Below are 18,387 nucleotides of genomic sequence, written 5' to 3'. Positions count from 1 at the left end.
CCATGTTAATGAATAAATTTAGTGCTGTTCCAGTCTTAATGCCAAAGGAATACTTAATAGAGCTAGACAAAATAATAAATTTAATTTGGAGGAATAATCATACTGAGTGATGGTCACTCTAGTCTTTGGGGAGTTAAGAAAATAAAATAGGAATGTATAGATATAACATTTCTAGAACTCATATTACATATTTTAAAGCAATAATGATAAAAAAAATTGAAGACAATCAATAGAACAGCTTAGATAAGGAATAACTGGAAACAATAGAATCAAATGACCTAGCACAGTGATGGTGAAACTTTTAGAGATGGAGTGCCAGGCACTACCCCCACCTGACTCCCCCTAGACTGAGTGCTCTGCTCTGGCTGAGTACTGTGCCTACCCCCAACCTTGCCTCTGGACACTCCCTTACCCCAGACAGGGGAAGGAGGAAGCACTTCCATTGGGCTGCTGGACAGATGGGTGGGTGAAATGAGGAATGTCCTCAGGCACATGGAGTGGGAGGAGAGAGGAGCAGCTCTGCCCTGAGTCCCTCTGGCTTTCTAGTATCAAAGTCTGGGGGGGTGGGGAGAAGGGTGGTGCACATGCCCACAGAGAGTACTCTGTGTGGCATCTTTGGCACTTGTGCCATAGGTTCACCGTCACTGACCTAGTGTTTGATAACTTAGGAACAAAAATTTTTGGGAAAGATCCCCATTTTTGACAAATGCTACTGGGCAACCTGCAGAGTAGTTTATCAGTAATCAGTTTTAACTTAATCTTTGTACCACATATGTCTCTCCCTATTAAAATATAAATTCTTAAAGATAGGGATTGTCTCTTGCATTTTTATTTGTATCTCAATACAGTGCTTGATACATTAATAACAGTGCTTAACAAATGTTTTTTAAGGCATTCTTTCATATGCAAATATAAGGCATATATTTGGTCTAAATATTAAGGATAACCACAAAAATCTAGATGACAAGTAGATCAGTTACCTTTCTATGACAAGGGGGAGGGATTGTTAGCCAAAGAATAAAAAGAAGTGATCACAAAAGATAAAATAGATCATTTCAGTTAAATGAGGTTGAAAAGCTTTTGTATGTATAAAATCAGGGCAAGTAGGATGAGGAAGAAAACGTGATTGGAGGCAGAATCTTTATCTCTTAGGGTCTGGTTTCCAAGGTATATAAGGAACTAACAGAAATATATACCAGTGGATAAACAGTGAACAAATATGAACCAATAGTTCTCAAAAGAAGAATTACAAACTTTGAAGAAGAAAGATTGCTCAAAATTAATAATAAGAGAAATATACTGTATCCTGTTTTTTATTTATATTGTTTGCTTGTTAATTTAATAAATTCCCATAGATAGAATTCTATCTGTATGCAGAAGGTTTCTAGTCTCTATATCTTCTTGTGAGTTCATCATTTTCAAAGAGCACCAGTGGTATGATGCCTTGAGATGCCTTGACTTAAACATAAAGTGGATATAAGTGAAGCAGAGTTGCACAAAGTAGTCAAGAAAAAGTAAAAACTAAAAACTATTCTAGGGAAGAGACATAGTTATAAATGGACGTACAAGATCACATGGAAAATAACCTTAGAGGTTATTATTAAAGATGAATAGCTCAGGAAAAGCTTCCTTGCAGAAGGTCATGTTTGAGATGAATCTTTTAGCCAGGAATTTTTGGAGGTAGAAATAAGGAAAGTATTAGAGATAGCCACAGAGAAGGCACAGAGATGGAAGATAGAACAGAGCATGTGAATGATAGCAAATAGGCCAGTATGATTGAGTTATGGTGGTGGAACAATATGTAAAAAGAAAAAAAATAGGATGGGTCAGGTTATAATGAGCTCTAAGTACCAAATAACAGATTTTATATTTGAGTTTGAGGTGCCAATGAAATACCTATTCAGATGTCATATAGGCAGTTGGTGATATAGGACTGGAACTCAGGAAAGAGACTAGGATTAGATAGATAGCCTTATAGACTAGGGTGTATAGGGTGTCCTGGGAGGACTTGTACCTCTGGTGTGAGGCCTTGCCATGCTCTTTTCAGTGCTACTTATCCACTTTTGGTGTTCACCTTTTACCTAATTCTCATCTGTGGCTCCAGGAAGCTAGCTGCAAGATGGGCTAAACCAGGTTGAGAGTAACCAACAGGTCTTAAACCTGGTCAATAAATTGGGGGCATGTCTACCCCAAGTTCATGAAGACTTCCCTTGCAGAAAAGGTAGTTCAGACCAATTTGTTTTAACAGCTATGAAGGTAACTGGAGCAGGTGCTGTGGAATACTTGGAGGTTGGTCAGATATAGAAGACATGAAGGTCATCCATTGCTTCCTTAGCCATTGCTAGTCATCCAGAATTTTTTCTTGCAATCAGACTTTGATGATTCTGGAGGAGAAAATGAGGCTGATTCTTTGTACAAGGAGAAAAAACTCAGTCACTTTGTGTGGAAGGTTATCTTAAGGAGATTAGTGAGAAGAGAGAAAACCAATAGTTAGGAGTGATAGTGGGATCGAATGAGAGTTTTTTTTGAGGATAAGAGAGGAAGGAATATGTTTGTGGACAGATAGGGAAAGAGCCAGTAGGTAGAATAGGGAGAAATTGAAGACTGCAAATTGGAGGTGATAGTTTGGAGAATCTGCTAAAGAGGAAAAAAAGGTGAACGGATCAAAGGTCCATAAAGAGGCTGTTCTTTGCAAGGAGAAGGACCATCTCTTTTTCAGAAGCTACAGTGAAAGGAGATAAGTTGAGAATGGTGTTACAGGGATGTGAATCAAGAAGGAAGAGAAAGAACTCAGCAGAATAGATGATGATGGTACTATGAGAAGTTTGAGTATAGTAGGAGGATTTTGAAACTGATTTTTGTGCAGGTTAGGTAGAAAATCTAAGAGAAATTGTAGAAATTCCTTTCAGTTCAGATTAGGTAACATGAATTGGCAGTGGATGCATTTATCAGGATTTCCTGACTTTTCCCCTCCTCTGTATGAAGCGAAGAAGATATATTATTATAATATTCTAAGGCTAGAGGTTGCCAAGATATTAGTTGAGTTAATTTTTTTACAAAGGTAAAAGGGATTTGAGAGGAAAGGATAGTATTAAATAGATTCATCACAAGTTTGAGCAGAGGGTAGCCAGCCCGAAAAAATACTGAAAGTGGAAGGTTTGGAGGACTCAGTGAAGACAAAGAATAATGTTGAAAGAGTTGTGGAAAGATAGGCCTACTAATGGACTTTGGAAATAGCTGTTATTTGATACAGCTATTTTGTAAAACAATTTGAAATTACAGTTATTTTAAGAAAAAGATGACTAAAGAAGAATGTTCCAAGGTATATATATATATATATATATATTCTGAGGAGATCAAAGAGAGGAAGCAAACTCTGATACATGTTAAAATATTCATAGCTGTACTTTTTCCAGTAGCAGCCAAGCAGTAGAAACAAAGTAGAATGAATGCTCATCAATTAGAGAATGGCTAATTATGTTAATTTTTAACATCAGTGTAGCACTGAAAAATTCAGAGGAGCATTGTTAGCCTCAATGAACTAATGCAAAGTGAAATGGGACAAGGAACACAGCATACAGAATGGTCTTATCTAATTGGGAACTAAAACCAAACAGTGCTCCATTATTATAGTGACCAAGTTATGATCCATTTAAAAATGAAAAATTCACCTTCTTCCTTTCATTTTGGAATTAGAAAACTTAGTGCAAAACATTGCAACTATTGCTTGCTGTCATTAATTATGTTAAAATTTGATTTGACATATACATAATAATAATAATAATAAGTTCAGAAGATGTATTTTATTCTTAGACCTTAACTGTTAGCTTTGTCTGCCTTTTTTGAAAATTAAATTGGCACAAAAATCTTAAATTTTTTAATAAATTTGTGATAAATTAGATGTAAATTTATGTTTTGTAATTTCATTTTACTCATTTTCTAGGCAAGCGTCAAATTCATCACTTGGGAAATCAGTTACAACTAAATCAACATTGCCTTGACACGGCATTTAATTTCTTCAAGATGGCAGTGAGCAAACATCTTACACGTGGAAGAAAAATGGCACATGTCATTGCTGCATGCCTTTACTTGGTTTGCCGCACTGAAGGGACACCTCGTATCCTTTTGCTCATGAAATATTAATTGTTTTCTTTTTTGTTTTTTTAATTACTTTTCCCTAAACACTGAACACACCATTACTCTTTGTTTACTCTTAAATAGAAATTGAATCAGTTTTCATGTTCTTTGACTAGAAGTTTTCTAACAGAGGCTAGGTGATTACTTGTTAAAGATAATTCCTTTTTTATGCAATGGATGTGATAACTTTTGAGGTTCCTCCACTTCTAGAATTTTGAGATTTTCTGATTTTGAATTTGATATGGTATTTTAATGGAACATGTATAATTACGAAGTTAAAAGTCTACTTATCTAAGAGTTTGGGAAGGAGAGTACTGTGTTTATCACTCCTACTCTTTCACTTATCTTCAATATCTTCTTGTCTACCAGTTTATTTCTCCTGTAGCTTGTAAAAATGCCCTCGTCCTTCAAACTCTTGCTCCACCCATCCCTGGTAGCAGTTGTCCCACATTTCTCCTTCTCTTTCTGTCTAATTTCCTTGATTAGTCTATTTATAATAGGTGCCTTTATTTCCTTTCCTCTCTATTAACTTTCTACAGTCAGGTTTTTGACCTCATCATTCAAATGAAACTGTCTCTCCATACTTAGCAGTGGAAGGGAGCCAAGGCAGTGATACCAGTAGGTAGTAGAGTCAATGTAGTGTACTCACAAGAAGAAATGCCATGAGCTCCTTCTCCTCCACTTCCTCCAGTGGAGTGCCTTCAGACAGATCTTCAAGATGCACCAAAGGGGGCAGTGAGGTGGCTCACTTGTAGGTTGAGAGCCAGACCTATAGACTGGAGGTCCTTGGTTCAAATATGGCCTTAGATGCTTCTTAGCTATGTGACCCTGGGCAAGTCACTTAACTCTAACATTTACTTCTTTTCCGTTTGGAACCAATTTTTAATTAAAAATTTTTTTTAGTTACACATAGAAACAATTTTTTGATAATTGGTTTTTTTTTTGACATTTTAGAATTCAAGCTTTCTCTCCCCCCCCCCCCAAGGTGATGAATAGTTTGATATAGGTTATATCTATACTTTCATGTAATACAAATTTCCATATTGCTCAGTTTATGTTAGAAGTCATATATTAGACATACAGTGGAAATCTCATGAAGGAAATAATGTGGAAGAGGATATGCTTTGATCTGTACTCAGACTTCAACAGTTTGCTGTGGATAGCATTTTCATCATGAGTCACTTGTGACTATCTTGGAGACTTGCTTTGCTGAGAATGGTTTAATCCTTAATAGCTATTATTGTATAATATTTCTGTTACTGTACACATTGTTTTCCTGGTTCTGCTCATTTCACTTTTCATCAGTTCATCTCAGTCTTTCCAGGTTTTTCTGAACTCATCCTGTTCATTGTTCTTTATAGCTCAATAGTATTTCATTATAACCATTATTATAGCTTTTTTTTTTTCCATTCCCCAAGTGATGGAACAACACTTCAGTTTCCAGTTCTTTGCCACTGTATAATGCTGTTAAAATATTTTGGTAAAGATAGATCCTTTCCTTTATCTCTGGTCTCTTTGGGATACACACCCAGAATTGGTATTATTAGGCCAAAGAGTATTCACAGTTTTGTGTTTCTTTGAGCCTGGTTCCATATTGCTTTCCAGAATGGTTTTATCAGTTCACAGTTTCACCATTAGTGTATTAGTGTCCCAGTTTTTCCATGTCCCTGCCCATCATTTATTGTTTTCCTTTTTGGTCATTTTATTCAATCTTGTGGTATCTAAGAGTTATTTTAATTTGTAATTACTCTAATCTAATTGGAGCACTTTTTCATTTGACTATGGATTGTTTAAATTTCTTCCTCTCAGAATTGCTTCGTATCCTTTTGACCATTTTTCAATTGGGGAATTCAAATGGGGAATTCTTTGTATTCTTATAGATTTGACTCAGTTCTCTAAATATTTGAGAGATTAGTCTCTTGTCAGAGATACTTGCTGCAAGACTTTTTTTTCCCAGATGTGTTTTTTCCCTTTTAATCTTGGTTGTATTGGTTTTATTTGTTCAAAATCTTTTAAATTTAACGCCAAATTACTTATTTAATTTTTTATAATGTTCTTTATGTATTGCTTGGTTTAAATTCTTCCCTTATCCATAAGTCTGATAGATAAACTTTTCCATATTCCCCTAATTTGTTTATGCTGTCACTCTTTATTTCTAGATCAAGTATCCATTTTGACTTTATTCTGGTATATGATGTGAGATGTTGGTCCATGCCTAGTCTCTGCCATACTGCTTTCTAGTTTTCCTAGCAGTTTTTGTTAAATAGTAAATTCTTACAGTATTGATTCTAAGATGGAAGGTAAAGATTTTTAGGGGGAAAAAAGGAAAGTTCACCAGATGAAATTCTGATCAAGAAATTCAAAAAATGTAAGAATCATTTTTGTAAACTAGCTAGGCAGGGGGAGACAGACAAAGAAGTCTGTACAGGGGAATAATGGAATGCCTGACTAGGAGAATGGCATCTCAGAGTACTTGTATAAAGGAGAAGTTGTGTACTAGGTCAAGAGGGGGATCTCAGACTCAAAGCTGGGCACTTGACAAGAATAGTTGAGATCAGTACTGGATTATATAGATTCCTGGTGAATTGAAGAGGGGACCTTTGCCTATGGACAAGGAGCAGTTGATCTTGGACTTTGTACCAAGAATGGAGCAAGTTCAGAAGCTTACAGTAGTGGTATACCTGGGAAACTAGGAGTAGAATTGGGGTCTCAGTTCTAGCTTCTATCCCCAGTCTAAAAGCTGCAAAATAATAACTAGGGCAAAAGTCCCATAACAAAGAGGTGCCTGGAATATTGTCACTGAAACTTCAGAGTTTCTCATCTAGTTGATTCAGACAGTATTCAGCAGCAATCTGTTATTGCTCAGACCCAAATCCAGGACAGAAACTTGCAGAATATAAGGAGTTGCCCTTAGTACCTTGGGTCAAACAATCAGTATGTGTCAGAGGCAGGAATTAAACCTAGGTTGACTGGCTTTCTATACATCCTGTTAAATTATTTTCTGAATGGCTTTAAATAAATAAATAAATAAATAAATATATAAAAAGATTTATAGTTACAAAAAGAAAACAAAACTCCAGGTTGTTTCAGCATACCTTTTTTTTTCCACACCATGACTTTTTTTTTTAAATTTTATTTAGTCAATTTAGAACATTATTCCTTGGTTGCAAGAATCATTCTTTCCCTCCCTCCCCTCCCCCCACCCCTGCCTGTAGCTGATAGGCAATTCCATTGGGTTTTACATGTGTCCTTGATCAGAACCTATTTCTATGTTGTTGATGTTTAAACTAGGGTGATCATTTAGTCTACATCCCCAATCATATCTCCATTGACCCATGTAATCAAGCAGTTGTTTTTCTCCGGTGTTTCTTTTTTTTTGTGTGTGTGTATATTGTTTTTTTTTTATTTTTAAAATTTTATTATTATTATTATTTTTTTGGTTACAGTATGCACTTTATTTCCCTCACTCCCCTTCACCCACCCTTCCCACAGCCGACGTGCAATTTCATTGGGTATTACTTGTGTCCTTGATCAGAACCATGTTGTTGTTTGCACTAGGATGTTCATTTAGAGTGTACATCCCCAACCATATCCCTTCGACCCATGTATTCAAGCAGTTGTTTTCTTCAGTGTTTTTACTCCCATAGTATTTCCTCTGAATGTGGATAGTGGTTTTTCTTGTAGATTCCTCCAAGTTATTCTGGATCACTGCATTGCCACTAATGGAGAAGTCCATTACATTCGATTGTACCACAGTGTATCAGTCTCTTGTGTATAATGTTCACTTGGTTCTTCTCCTCTCACTCTGCATCAATTCCTAGAGGTCATTCCAGTTCCCATGGAATTCCTCCAGTTTATTATTCCTTTTTGCACAATAGTATTCCATCACCAACATATACCACAATTTGTTCAGCCATTCCCCAATTGAAGGGCATCCTCTCATTTTCCAATTTTTTTGCCACCACAAAGAGAGCAGCTATGAATATTTTTGTATATGTCTTATTCCTTATTATCTCTCTGGGATATAAAGCCAGCAGTGCTATGACTGGATCAAAGGGCAGACAGTCTTTTAGTGCCCTTTGGACATAGTTCCAAATTGCCCTCCAGAATGGTTGGATCAATTCACAACTCCACCAGCAACGCATTAATGTCCCAACTTAGCCACATCCCCTCCAGCATTCATTACTTTCCTTTGCTGTCATGTTAGCCAATCTGCTAGTTATGAGGTGATACCTCAGAGTTGTTTTGATTTGCATTTCTCAGATTATAAGAAATTTAGAACACTTTTTCATGTGCTTAATAATAGTTTTGATTTCTTTAACTGAAAATTGCCTATTCATGTCCCTTGCCCATTTATCAATTGGAGAATGACTTGATTTTTTGTACAATTGGTTTAGCTCTTTATAAATTTGAGTAATTAAACCTGTGTCAGAGGTTTTTGTTATGAAGATTTTTTATAGTTTGTTGCTTCCCTTCTAATTTTAGATTCATTAGTTTTATTTGTGCAGAAACTTTATAATTTGATGTAATCAAAATTATTGATTTTACATTTTGTGATTTTTTCTAGCTCTTGCTTGGTTTTAAAGTCTTTCCAAAGATCTGACAAGTATACTATTCTGTGTTCACCTAATTTGCTTATAGTTTCCTTCTTTATATTCAGGTCATTCACCCATTCTGAGTTTATCTTGGTGTAGGGTGTGAGATGTTGATCCAAACCTAATCTCTCCCATACTATCTTCCAGTTTTCCCAGCAGTTTTTATCAAATAATGAATTTTGGTCCCAAAACTAGGATCTTTGGGCTTATCATAGGCTGTCTTGCTGAGGTCATTTACCCCAAATCTATTCCACTGATCCTCCTTTCTGTCTCTTAGCCAGTACCAAATTGATTTGATGATCACTGCTTTATAGTATAATCTGAGATCTGGGACTGCAAGTCCTCCTTCCTTTGCATTTTTTTTCATGATTTCCCTGGATATTCTTGATCTTTTGTTGTTCCAAATGAACTTTGTTATGTTTTTTTTTTTTAATTTAGTAAAAAAGTTTTTTGGTAGTTCAATGGGTATGGTGTAAAAATTAAATTAGTTTCTCTACTAAAAGTATTATATTTTTAGAGGTTTATTAAAGATTATTAGAAATCAAGGATAAAGAAATACAAAATAAGAAGGCACGTGCCCAGAGCACTAGCCCATTCACAATTCACTTATTATATCTTGAGAGCCGCGTGTGCTTAGAAGTGGAAGCAGAGAGAGAAAGTGTGCTTAGAAGTTGAAGAAGAGAGCCCAATTAGGCAGTACAGTCAGTTTAAATACAAATTTTATTCTCGACCCAGGTGGCGATTCAAAGGATATTATAGGGAATTTTGGGAACTGCCAAGGACTTCTGGGGATTGAATTCTGGGGTTCAAATCTCCATTTTATAAAACCCCGTTTGATCGTTATTGGGAAAGGTTTCCCCAGAAAGGATCATGAAAACATAATCAACTTAAAGATTACAATAATTTAAGGATAAGAGGAACAAAACCAAAACCAATAATTGCTAGACACATTGACAAAAAACGAGTTAGGGGGCAGTTCCCTTTGGCATGAAAGTATACATACAAATAAATGTTCAATTAACCACACCCAAAGTTCATTCTCGATCTTCTCGTGCAGTTTGTGGTCTGGAGGCATCTTCATGGTGTCCTCTCCAAACAGTTCAGTTTCTGGATTTGGAGAGGTAGCATGTTTCTTAACCTAAAATTCTTCTCAGAAGGAATTTAAACTTTTCAATTTAAAATAATAGTATTTTTACATTACCCCCCCTTGAAGAGGGTTATTGAAAAAACACAGGGATCATTTAGGGATGCATGGCTGAGTTATGAGGTATATGAATGAGTTGTCAAGAGAAATTAAAAAGACATCAGAAAAATCCCAGTAAAAAAGATGATTTCTGGATGAAAATATAGACTATCAAAGTCTTATGTGTAAAAATTCCAAATAAAGGAAAAGTAAATCTATAACAGGTCCTTGTAACAGGGCCCAATTAAAATGATATAAGCAAGTAAGCATTTACCCAGTCAGGAGCCAGGACTACAGAAAGTTTGCTACACAATGAAAGATAGAAGAGGGACTAGATTATAGGGGCCAGGTTAGCAGCCAAGTTTAGGATACTCGTCTGTAAGTATTTTCAGAGTGTGGATACAAGGAAGGCCTACCTCTTAAGTATGTTAAACGTTGCAACCTTGAGTCTTCACACTAGGTTCAAATCCTTTGTATTGGCTTAGAAGTACATCAATCCTTCCTGGATTGGTTTATTTGGTGACCTGTGTGCTCTTTTGGCACAATTCAGGTGTAGCTTTGCTTCTTTGGCCCTGTAAAATGGCTCTTTTGTATATCTTGTCCTGGAATCAGACAGAATCATTAAGCAAAATCCCATAATTTTTTAAAAACAATTAGTAGCATCATTTTTATAGTCTCAAGCTTTTGGGGCATGCATTGACATTATAGCAAATGTATTTTAACTTATATTAGTGCAAAATCAAAAAAGTTAAAGAAAATCTTTTCAATGCTGTTGACATGTGCTTCAAATACAAAAAGGAGAGGGAAAACTGAAATAGTATATTGCACATGCAAGAAAAATATAATAAAAGTTTTAAAAAATTAAAAAATGTAGCCTATAATCATTGACACACTGTGTCAGCTAAGAAAATATAGAATACAAAGCTTTCTTACCAAAAATGAGATCCATTTCCTCTTCCTATCTGGTCATGATACACTGTGAGTATAAGCAAATGAATTTTATAAGGTAACAGTTTGTTTTTTTTAAGAACAGTAGTACAAATATGTAGGTATCAATATCCCCAAAATTCTCAATAGTTCAGTTAACTACAATAACACACAAACCCACTATTATATTTCACATAAGTTGCTGTATGGCATTTTTAAAAGCCTATGAACTGATGGATATTTATCACAATTTTTACAAATGTAGCAAATCTTTCAACCTTGGTAAACATATTTAAAAAAAGTAAAACTCATTTTGGGTTTAGAACATCATCAAGAAATCTAGATATCATTACAAAAAATGTGGCAGAAGAGTCTAAGAAAAACCCAAACCTCTGTAGTGTTGATGTTGGGTAAAGTGAGCTGAAGTGATAATGAGAGATTCTCCCCTTTTTGGGGAGCCATCTAGGGGTACCTTGGGATTAACTTCCCAGCTTCTGTTCACATTTTTCTAAATGTGGGAGGTGGGAGTTATAATTGTATTTCATTTCAGCTACTAAAAATTTTGGGACTTACCTCCTGTTGGGGCAGGCAAAATGACCAGATTGTTAAGAAAAATTCTAAAAATCATGTTTAAAGACCCCTTAAAATCAATTTGAGATATTTAGCTCATTAAATTTTCCAAAGGTTGTTATAAAGTTGTAGCAATTTTCTGATGGAGTCCATCTATCCTCTATGTGACAATTTACAAAGTCAAAAATAGAAAAGCTGTTTTCATATGGGCTTACTCAATAATGTTTGTTCAGTATGGTTATAGGGGAAAAGAAACAGAATATAACAGTAGTTAAAACCCAGTACATTAAAATGATTCAGTGTAGCAGAAGAGTATTAAATACATTAATATATGAACTTAAAATCACAAAATTAAATCTTAAACAAAACAATCAGCAAAATGCAATAGAAAGCAGAGATTTTTATAAAACATTGGAGTCCGAAAAGCCTTAGAAATATAAAGTCCAGTCTCTTTAAAATTCCTTGTTTTTTCTTTCTTTTTTTAATTATCCATTATAGATGCCTATTGTCAGAAGGCAGAAAATTGGTAAGAGGTAGGCAAAAAGCAGGTCAAATGACTTGCCCAGAGCCACACCACCTGGAAGTGTCTCAGGCCAGATTTCAACCCAGGACTTCCCCTCTCTAGGCCTGGCTCTCAATTCACTGAGCCACGGAGCTGAGATTTAGGAATCTCAAATTTGGCTAAAGAGTTGCAGGGAGCTGAATATTTCCCCTGAAGTAACAGAATCAATGCACTCAAAAGATATCAAAGCAGTCATGCTTGTAACTTCCTGTTAGGAAAAGACTCTTCCTTCTTTCCCTCTTTCCCTCTCACTGTGATCTCCTGCCCCCAGTCCACGTGGAGGCTAATTATAGCCTAAAGAAAAAAACACCCCCATTTTTACTAGCTGGTGGAAGTAAGTCCTGGGCCTAGGGTGATGAGCGATCTGCTCGGAGGCCAGAGTTGCGGGGCCGGGCGGTTCGGGACCAAGAGAAAAATCTGGGTCAGGATTGCAGGCAGCACCCAGGAGGGTGGGGCTGAGACCAGGTCCCAGGCAGGCAGGCAGGAGCACAGACAAGCAGGTTCAAGTGAGCTGAACAAAGGTGCTTTTCTGAAAAACTCTTAGAGAAACTTGGCTTAAAAAAATCTAGGCATTAGCTATTAAAAGCTGAACTTAGTCACAGTAGAGAAAAGATTTAGGAAACTTCAGAAGATTTCATCACAACCGACAGGGTTAACCAAACTGTAAAAATTAAATTAATTTCTCTACTAAAAGTATTATATATTTAGAGGTGTATTAAAGATTATTAGAAATCAAGGATGAAGAAATACAAAATAAGAAGGCAAGTGCCCAGAGCACTAGCCCATTCACAATTCACTTATTATATCTTGAGAGCCGCATGTGCTTAGAAGTGGAAGCAGAGAAAGTGTGCTTAGAAGTTGAAGAAGAGAGCCCAAGTAGGTGGTACAGTCAGTTTAAATACAAATTTTGTTTTTGGCCCAGGTAGGGATTCAGGTGATATTTATATAGGGAATTCTGGGAACTGCCAACGACTTCTGGGGATTGAAGTCTGGGGTTCAAATCTCCATTTTTACAATAGCACTAAATAAGTAAATTAATTTGGGTAGGATTGTCATTTTGATTATGTTACCTCATCCCACCCATTAGCAATCAATGTTTTTCCAATTGTTCAAGTCTAGTTTTAATTGTGTGGAGAGTGTTTTGTAGTTGTGTTCATATAGTTCCTGTGTTTGTCTCGGGAGATAGATTCCTAAGTATTTTATATTGTCCAAGGTGATTTTTAAATGGAATTTCTCTTTCTAATCCTTGCTGCTGAGATGTGTTGGAAATATACAGAAATGCTGATGACTTATGTGGGTTTATTTTGTATCCTGCAACTTTGCTAAAGTTGTTGATTACTTGGACTAGCTTATTGGTTGATTCTCTAGGATTCTTTAAGTAGACCATCATATCATCCGCAAAGAGTGATAGCTTGGTCTCCTCACTGCCTGTTTTAATACCTTCAATTTCTTTTTCTTTTCTAATTGCTAATGTGATTGTCTCTAATGCAATGTTAAATAATAGAGGTGATAATGGGCATCCTTGTTTCACTCCTGATCTTATTGGGAAGGCTTCTAGTTTATCCCCATTGCAGATTATGTTTGCTGATGGTTTTAGATATATACTGTTTATTATTTTTAGGAAAGGCCCTTCTATTCCTATACTTTCTAGTGTTTTCAATAGGAATGGATGTTGTATTTTATCAAAGGCTTTTTCTGCATCTATTGATATAATCATGTTATTTTGGTCGGTTTGCTTGTTAATATGGCCAATTATGTGGATGGTTTTCCTAGTGAATAGCCCTCATGATGAGTTGCTGGAGTCTTTTTGCTAGTATCCTATTTAAGATTTTTGCATTTATATTCATTAAGGAGATTGGTCTGTAGTTTTCTTTCTCTGTTTTTGACCTGCCTGGCTTTGGGATCAGTACCATATTTGTGTTGTAAAATGAATTTGGTAGAACTCGTTCTTTGATTATTCTGTCAAGTAGTTTGTGTAATATTGGGATTAGTTGTTCTTTGAATGTTTGATAGAATTCATTTGTGAATCCATCTGGTCCTGGGGATTTTTTCTTAGGGAGTTCTTTCATGGCTTGTTCAATTTCTTTTTCTGATATGGGCTTGTTTAGGTAGTCTGTTTCTTCCTCTGTTAATCTAGGCAAGTTTTATTTTATTAATTTCTCCTTTGATTTTTAGGATCTCTAATTTAGTCTTCATCTGAGGATTTTTAATTTGTTCACTTTCTAGTTTTTTACTTTGCATGCCCAATTCATTGACCTCTTCTTTCCTTAATTTGTTAATATATGAACTCAAGGATATAAATTTCCCCCTGAGTACTGCTTTGGCTGTATCCCATATGTTTTGAAAGGATGTCTCATCATTTTCATTTTCTTCAATGAAGTTATTAATTGTTTCTATGATTTGTTCTTTAACCAGTTTTGGAGAATCGTATTTTTTAATTTACAATTAATTTTTGATTTACCTTTAGTAAGCAACCTTACTAATTATTTTTTTTTTATTGCATTGTGATCTGAGAAGGTTGCATTTCTTATTTCTGCTCCTTTGAACTTGTTTGCAATGTTTTTGTGCCCTAATACATGGTCAATTTTTGTGAATATACCATGTGCAGCTGAAAGGATGGTATATTCCTTTTTGTCTCTATTTATTTTTCTCCACATATCTACTAACTCTAATTTTTCTAAGATATCTTTCACTTCTCTTACCTCTGTCTTATTTATTTTTTGGTTTGATTTATCTAGTTCTGATAGATGAAAGTTCAGGTCTCCCACTAGTATAGTTTTTCTATCTATTTCATCCTTGAGCTCCACTCGTTTCTCCTTTAGGAATCTGGATGCTATGCCATTTGGTGCATACATGATGAGTCCTGATATTTACTCATTGTCTATTCTGGCTTTTATCATGATATAATTACCTTCACTATCTCTTTTATCTAGATTTATTTTTACTTTGGCTTTGACAGATATCATGATTGTGACTCCTGCCTTCTTTTTATCAGTTGATGCCCAATAGATTTGGCTCAATCCTCTTACTTTCACCATATGCGTATCTCCCTTCCTCGTGTGTGTTTCTTGTATACAGCATATGGTAGAGTTTTGGATTCTAATCCAGTCTGCTATTCTCTTGCATTTTATGGGCGAGGTCTGTAACAGTTAAAATTTAGGGAAGACTATGGCAGGTAGAAATTAGTTTCTCTCTGTAAGGAGTATTATATTTTTATGAGGTTTATTGAAGATTAAGGATTAAGGAAAATACAGGATAAGAAAAACGTGCCTAGGCCAGATTGGCCTAGACAAGACCTCACCAACATTATGGAAAGAGCCACGTCTGCTCCAAAATGGAAGTCCAAGGAGCGAGAACTTTCAAAAGGCTTTGCAATCAGCTTAAGTACCTTCTCGATTTCGCCCACCTCAGAATTCCGTGATATTACAAAGCATTTTGGAGAATTGGAGCAAGGACTTGTGGGGATTGAAGTCCAGAGTTCAAATCTCAATTTTACAGTTCATTCCATTCACAGTCAGAGTTATGATTACCAGCTGTGTATTTCCCAGCATTTTGATTTCTGCTCCTGGTCTTGTCTTTTCTTCTTTCACGATTTCCTTCTACACCAATGTTGTTTTTAACCAGTCCCCCTAGTTCCCACCCTTATTTTGCTTCCCTTTCTACCCCCCTTCTTACTTATCCCTCCCTTATTTTCCGTGCAGTCTTTCTAACACTACCTCCCACTCTCTCACTCCCTTGTACTGCTTTCCTTCCTACCAGTCCATTTGTTACCCTTCTACTTCTTTATAGGGCCCAAATCTATTCTCTGCCCCAGGGGATTGGATTGTTCTTTCCTCTTTGGGTCAATTTCAATGCACATAAGAGCTCAGTATTTCCTATCTCCAACCTCTTTACCCTTCCAGTGTGTGTTGATGTTCTCCCCCCCTCCCTCCATGACATATAAATTTACCCCCTTTTGTTTCTTTTCCCATTTCTTTTAGTATTAACCTGTTTTTTAGCTCTAGTTTTATATATATACAGTTATACACACATGTATTTGTATTTATGAATGCATATTTCTATATACCTATTTATGTCTTGTTATTTCATCCTATACAGTTTGTCACTGTTCCCTCTAAATGTAATTATTCTAGATGCCCAGGTGATAATAACAATTTTTAATAGTTACCAATGCCCTTTTTTCTTATAGGGATACATAACATTTTAACTTATTGAGTCCCTTAAAAAAAGAGTTTTTTGTTTTGTTTTTCTTTTTTTTTCTGTTCAGGTCTAGTCTTTTCTTTATAAATTCTTGGAATTTTTCTATTTTGTTGAATGACCATATTTTCCCCTGTAAGAATATAGTCAGTTTTTCTGGGTAGTTGATCCCTGGTTGTAAACTTTGTTCCCTTGCTTTCTGGAATATCATATTCCATTCCTTTTGGTACTTCAGTGTAGATGCAGTGAGATCCTGCGTCATCCTCACTGTGGTTTCATGGTATCTGAATGACTTATTCTTGGCAGCTTGTAATATCTTTTCTTTTGTCTGGGAGTTCTTGAATTTATAATATTTCTGGGTGTTGTCAGTTAGGGATTAAGTACAGGAGGTGATCTGTGCATTCTTTAAATCTCCAGTTTTCCCTCTTGTTCTAGAATATCTGGGCAGTTTTCTCTAATAATTTCCTGTAATATTATGTATGTAGTATTATTAGGCTTTTTCTTTTTTCATGGTCTTCTGGTAGACCAATGATTCTTAAATTGTCTCTCCTCAGACAATTTTCTAAATCCTCTGTTTTGTGAATGAGATGTTTCATATTTTCCTCAATTTTTTCATTCTTTTGGTTTTGTTTTATAGTGTCCTGTTGCGTTGTGAGGTCACTTAATTCTAGTTGTTGCATTCTGGATCTTAAAGACTGGATTTCATCCCTGGCTTTTTGGTCATCCTCTTTCTGGTCTGATTTTCTATGGAGATCATCTTTCATCTCCTTTGCCTCATCTTTCATCTCCTTTGCCTCATTTTCAAGGTGGTTGATTTTGGCTTTCAAGACACTATTTTCTGCTTCCAGATAACTTATCTTAGTTTTAAAATTCTTTTCCTAATTGTCTTCAGCCTCTCTTAATTGTGTTATGAATTGCATTTTGAGTTCTTTCAAAGGCTGTATCCAATTTGTTGGGATTGCTGAATTATCGTTTGATGATCTGTCTTCCTTTGTTCCGTTTGCTCTTAGATCATTGCTTGTACGGAAGCTTTTGATTGTAATTTCTTTCTTCTTTTTCTGTTGTTTGTTCATATTTACCCCTTCTTTGCTCCCCATATTTGTCTGTGCTCTTGCTCCTCTCACTTTTTGGTTTTGGGGCTTTCTGTAAGTCTCCCCTCTTGGAGCTTTGTCAGGATATCATTCCGTGCAGTCTGTGGGGGATAGGTGTTGGAGTTTGAGCTTCACTGTCCTCTGGAGGCTTTTGATTGGATTAAAGTTCAGTAGTCTGTGCGGGAGGGGTTTTGGAGCTTGAGCTTCCCTGACTTCAGAAGAGTTTTGATGGGATTAATATCAGCTGGTTTGGGCTGGGTGTGCTCTGAGACCAAAACCTCCTGGAAGGCTGGAGCAATATTGAGTGGCTCTGCAGCTCTGAACAGGTTGCCTGCTCTATGCTCCCCTTCCAGCTCCTTCCCCGCAGTGTGTGTTCAGTGCTCTGAGCCTGGCACATCCCTGCCTGCAAGGTACACCCTCCAGACCAGTGCCTTTGCCCTCCCAGAGTTGGGGTGGAGGGGTCCTGGAACCTTTCTTCTGGCTTCCCTTTAAACCCAAGTGTTCTTGGATTCTGGCTTTTGGGGGGCCTACCTTTTAAATTGAGTCCAGCAGGATGGTTTCTTGGCTCTGTGTTGTTGTTCGGTTTGATTTTCTGTCCCCTAGGAGTATTTAGGTTGTGATTGGTAAGGAAGGATATTCAGAGGTCTGAACTTCTGTTGCTTCTAGGCCGCCATCTTGACTCTGCCTCCCATCCCCTTATTTTCCAATTTTTTGCCACCACAAAAGAGAGCAGCTATGAATATTCTTGTACAGGTCTTTTTCCTTATGATCTCTTTGAGGTATAAATCCAGCAGTGGTATGGCTGGATCAAATGGCAGACAGTCTTTTAGCGCCCTTTGGGCATAGTTCCAAATTGCCCTCCAAAATGGTTGGATCAATTCACAATTCCATCGGCAGTGCATTAATGTCCCAACTTTGCCACACCCCCTCCAGCATTCATTACTTTGGATTGGAGAAAGGCTTGATTTTTTGGTACAATTGATTTAGCTCTATATAAATTTGAGTAATTAGACCTTTGCCAGAGGTTTTTGTTATGAAGATTTTTTACAATTTGTTGCTTCCCTTCTAATTTGGTTACATTGATTTTGTTCATATAAAGCCTTTTTGATTTAATGTAATAAAAAT

General features: G+C 36.2%; 1 protein-coding gene across 6 annotated transcripts in view; it reads left to right on the top strand.

Annotated features, from left to right (window-relative positions):
* The window catches only part of BRF1 (BRF1 RNA polymerase III transcription initiation factor subunit), a 207,169-nt gene that overhangs the window by 19,630 nt on the left and 169,152 nt on the right, over nucleotides 1-18,387 (top strand). For 5 of the 6 annotated variants that reach the window (XM_001363975.4, XM_056811075.1, XM_056811076.1 and 2 more), the window contains one exon: nucleotides 3,944-4,117. In XM_001363975.4, the coding sequence (XP_001364012.2) occupies nucleotides 3,944-4,117 (174 nt within the window). Of the gene's footprint in view, nucleotides 1-3,943; nucleotides 4,118-18,387 lie in introns of those variants that run through there. The other variant, XM_056811078.1, reaches the window with a different exon arrangement.

This window comes from Monodelphis domestica, chromosome 1, assembly GCF_027887165.1.
Source record: "Monodelphis domestica isolate mMonDom1 chromosome 1, mMonDom1.pri, whole genome shotgun sequence".
Lineage (NCBI taxonomy): Eukaryota > Metazoa > Chordata > Mammalia > Didelphimorphia > Didelphidae > Monodelphis > Monodelphis domestica.
Note: the sequence above shows the minus strand (reverse complement) of the source record. Positions and strands in the feature narration are given on the sequence as shown.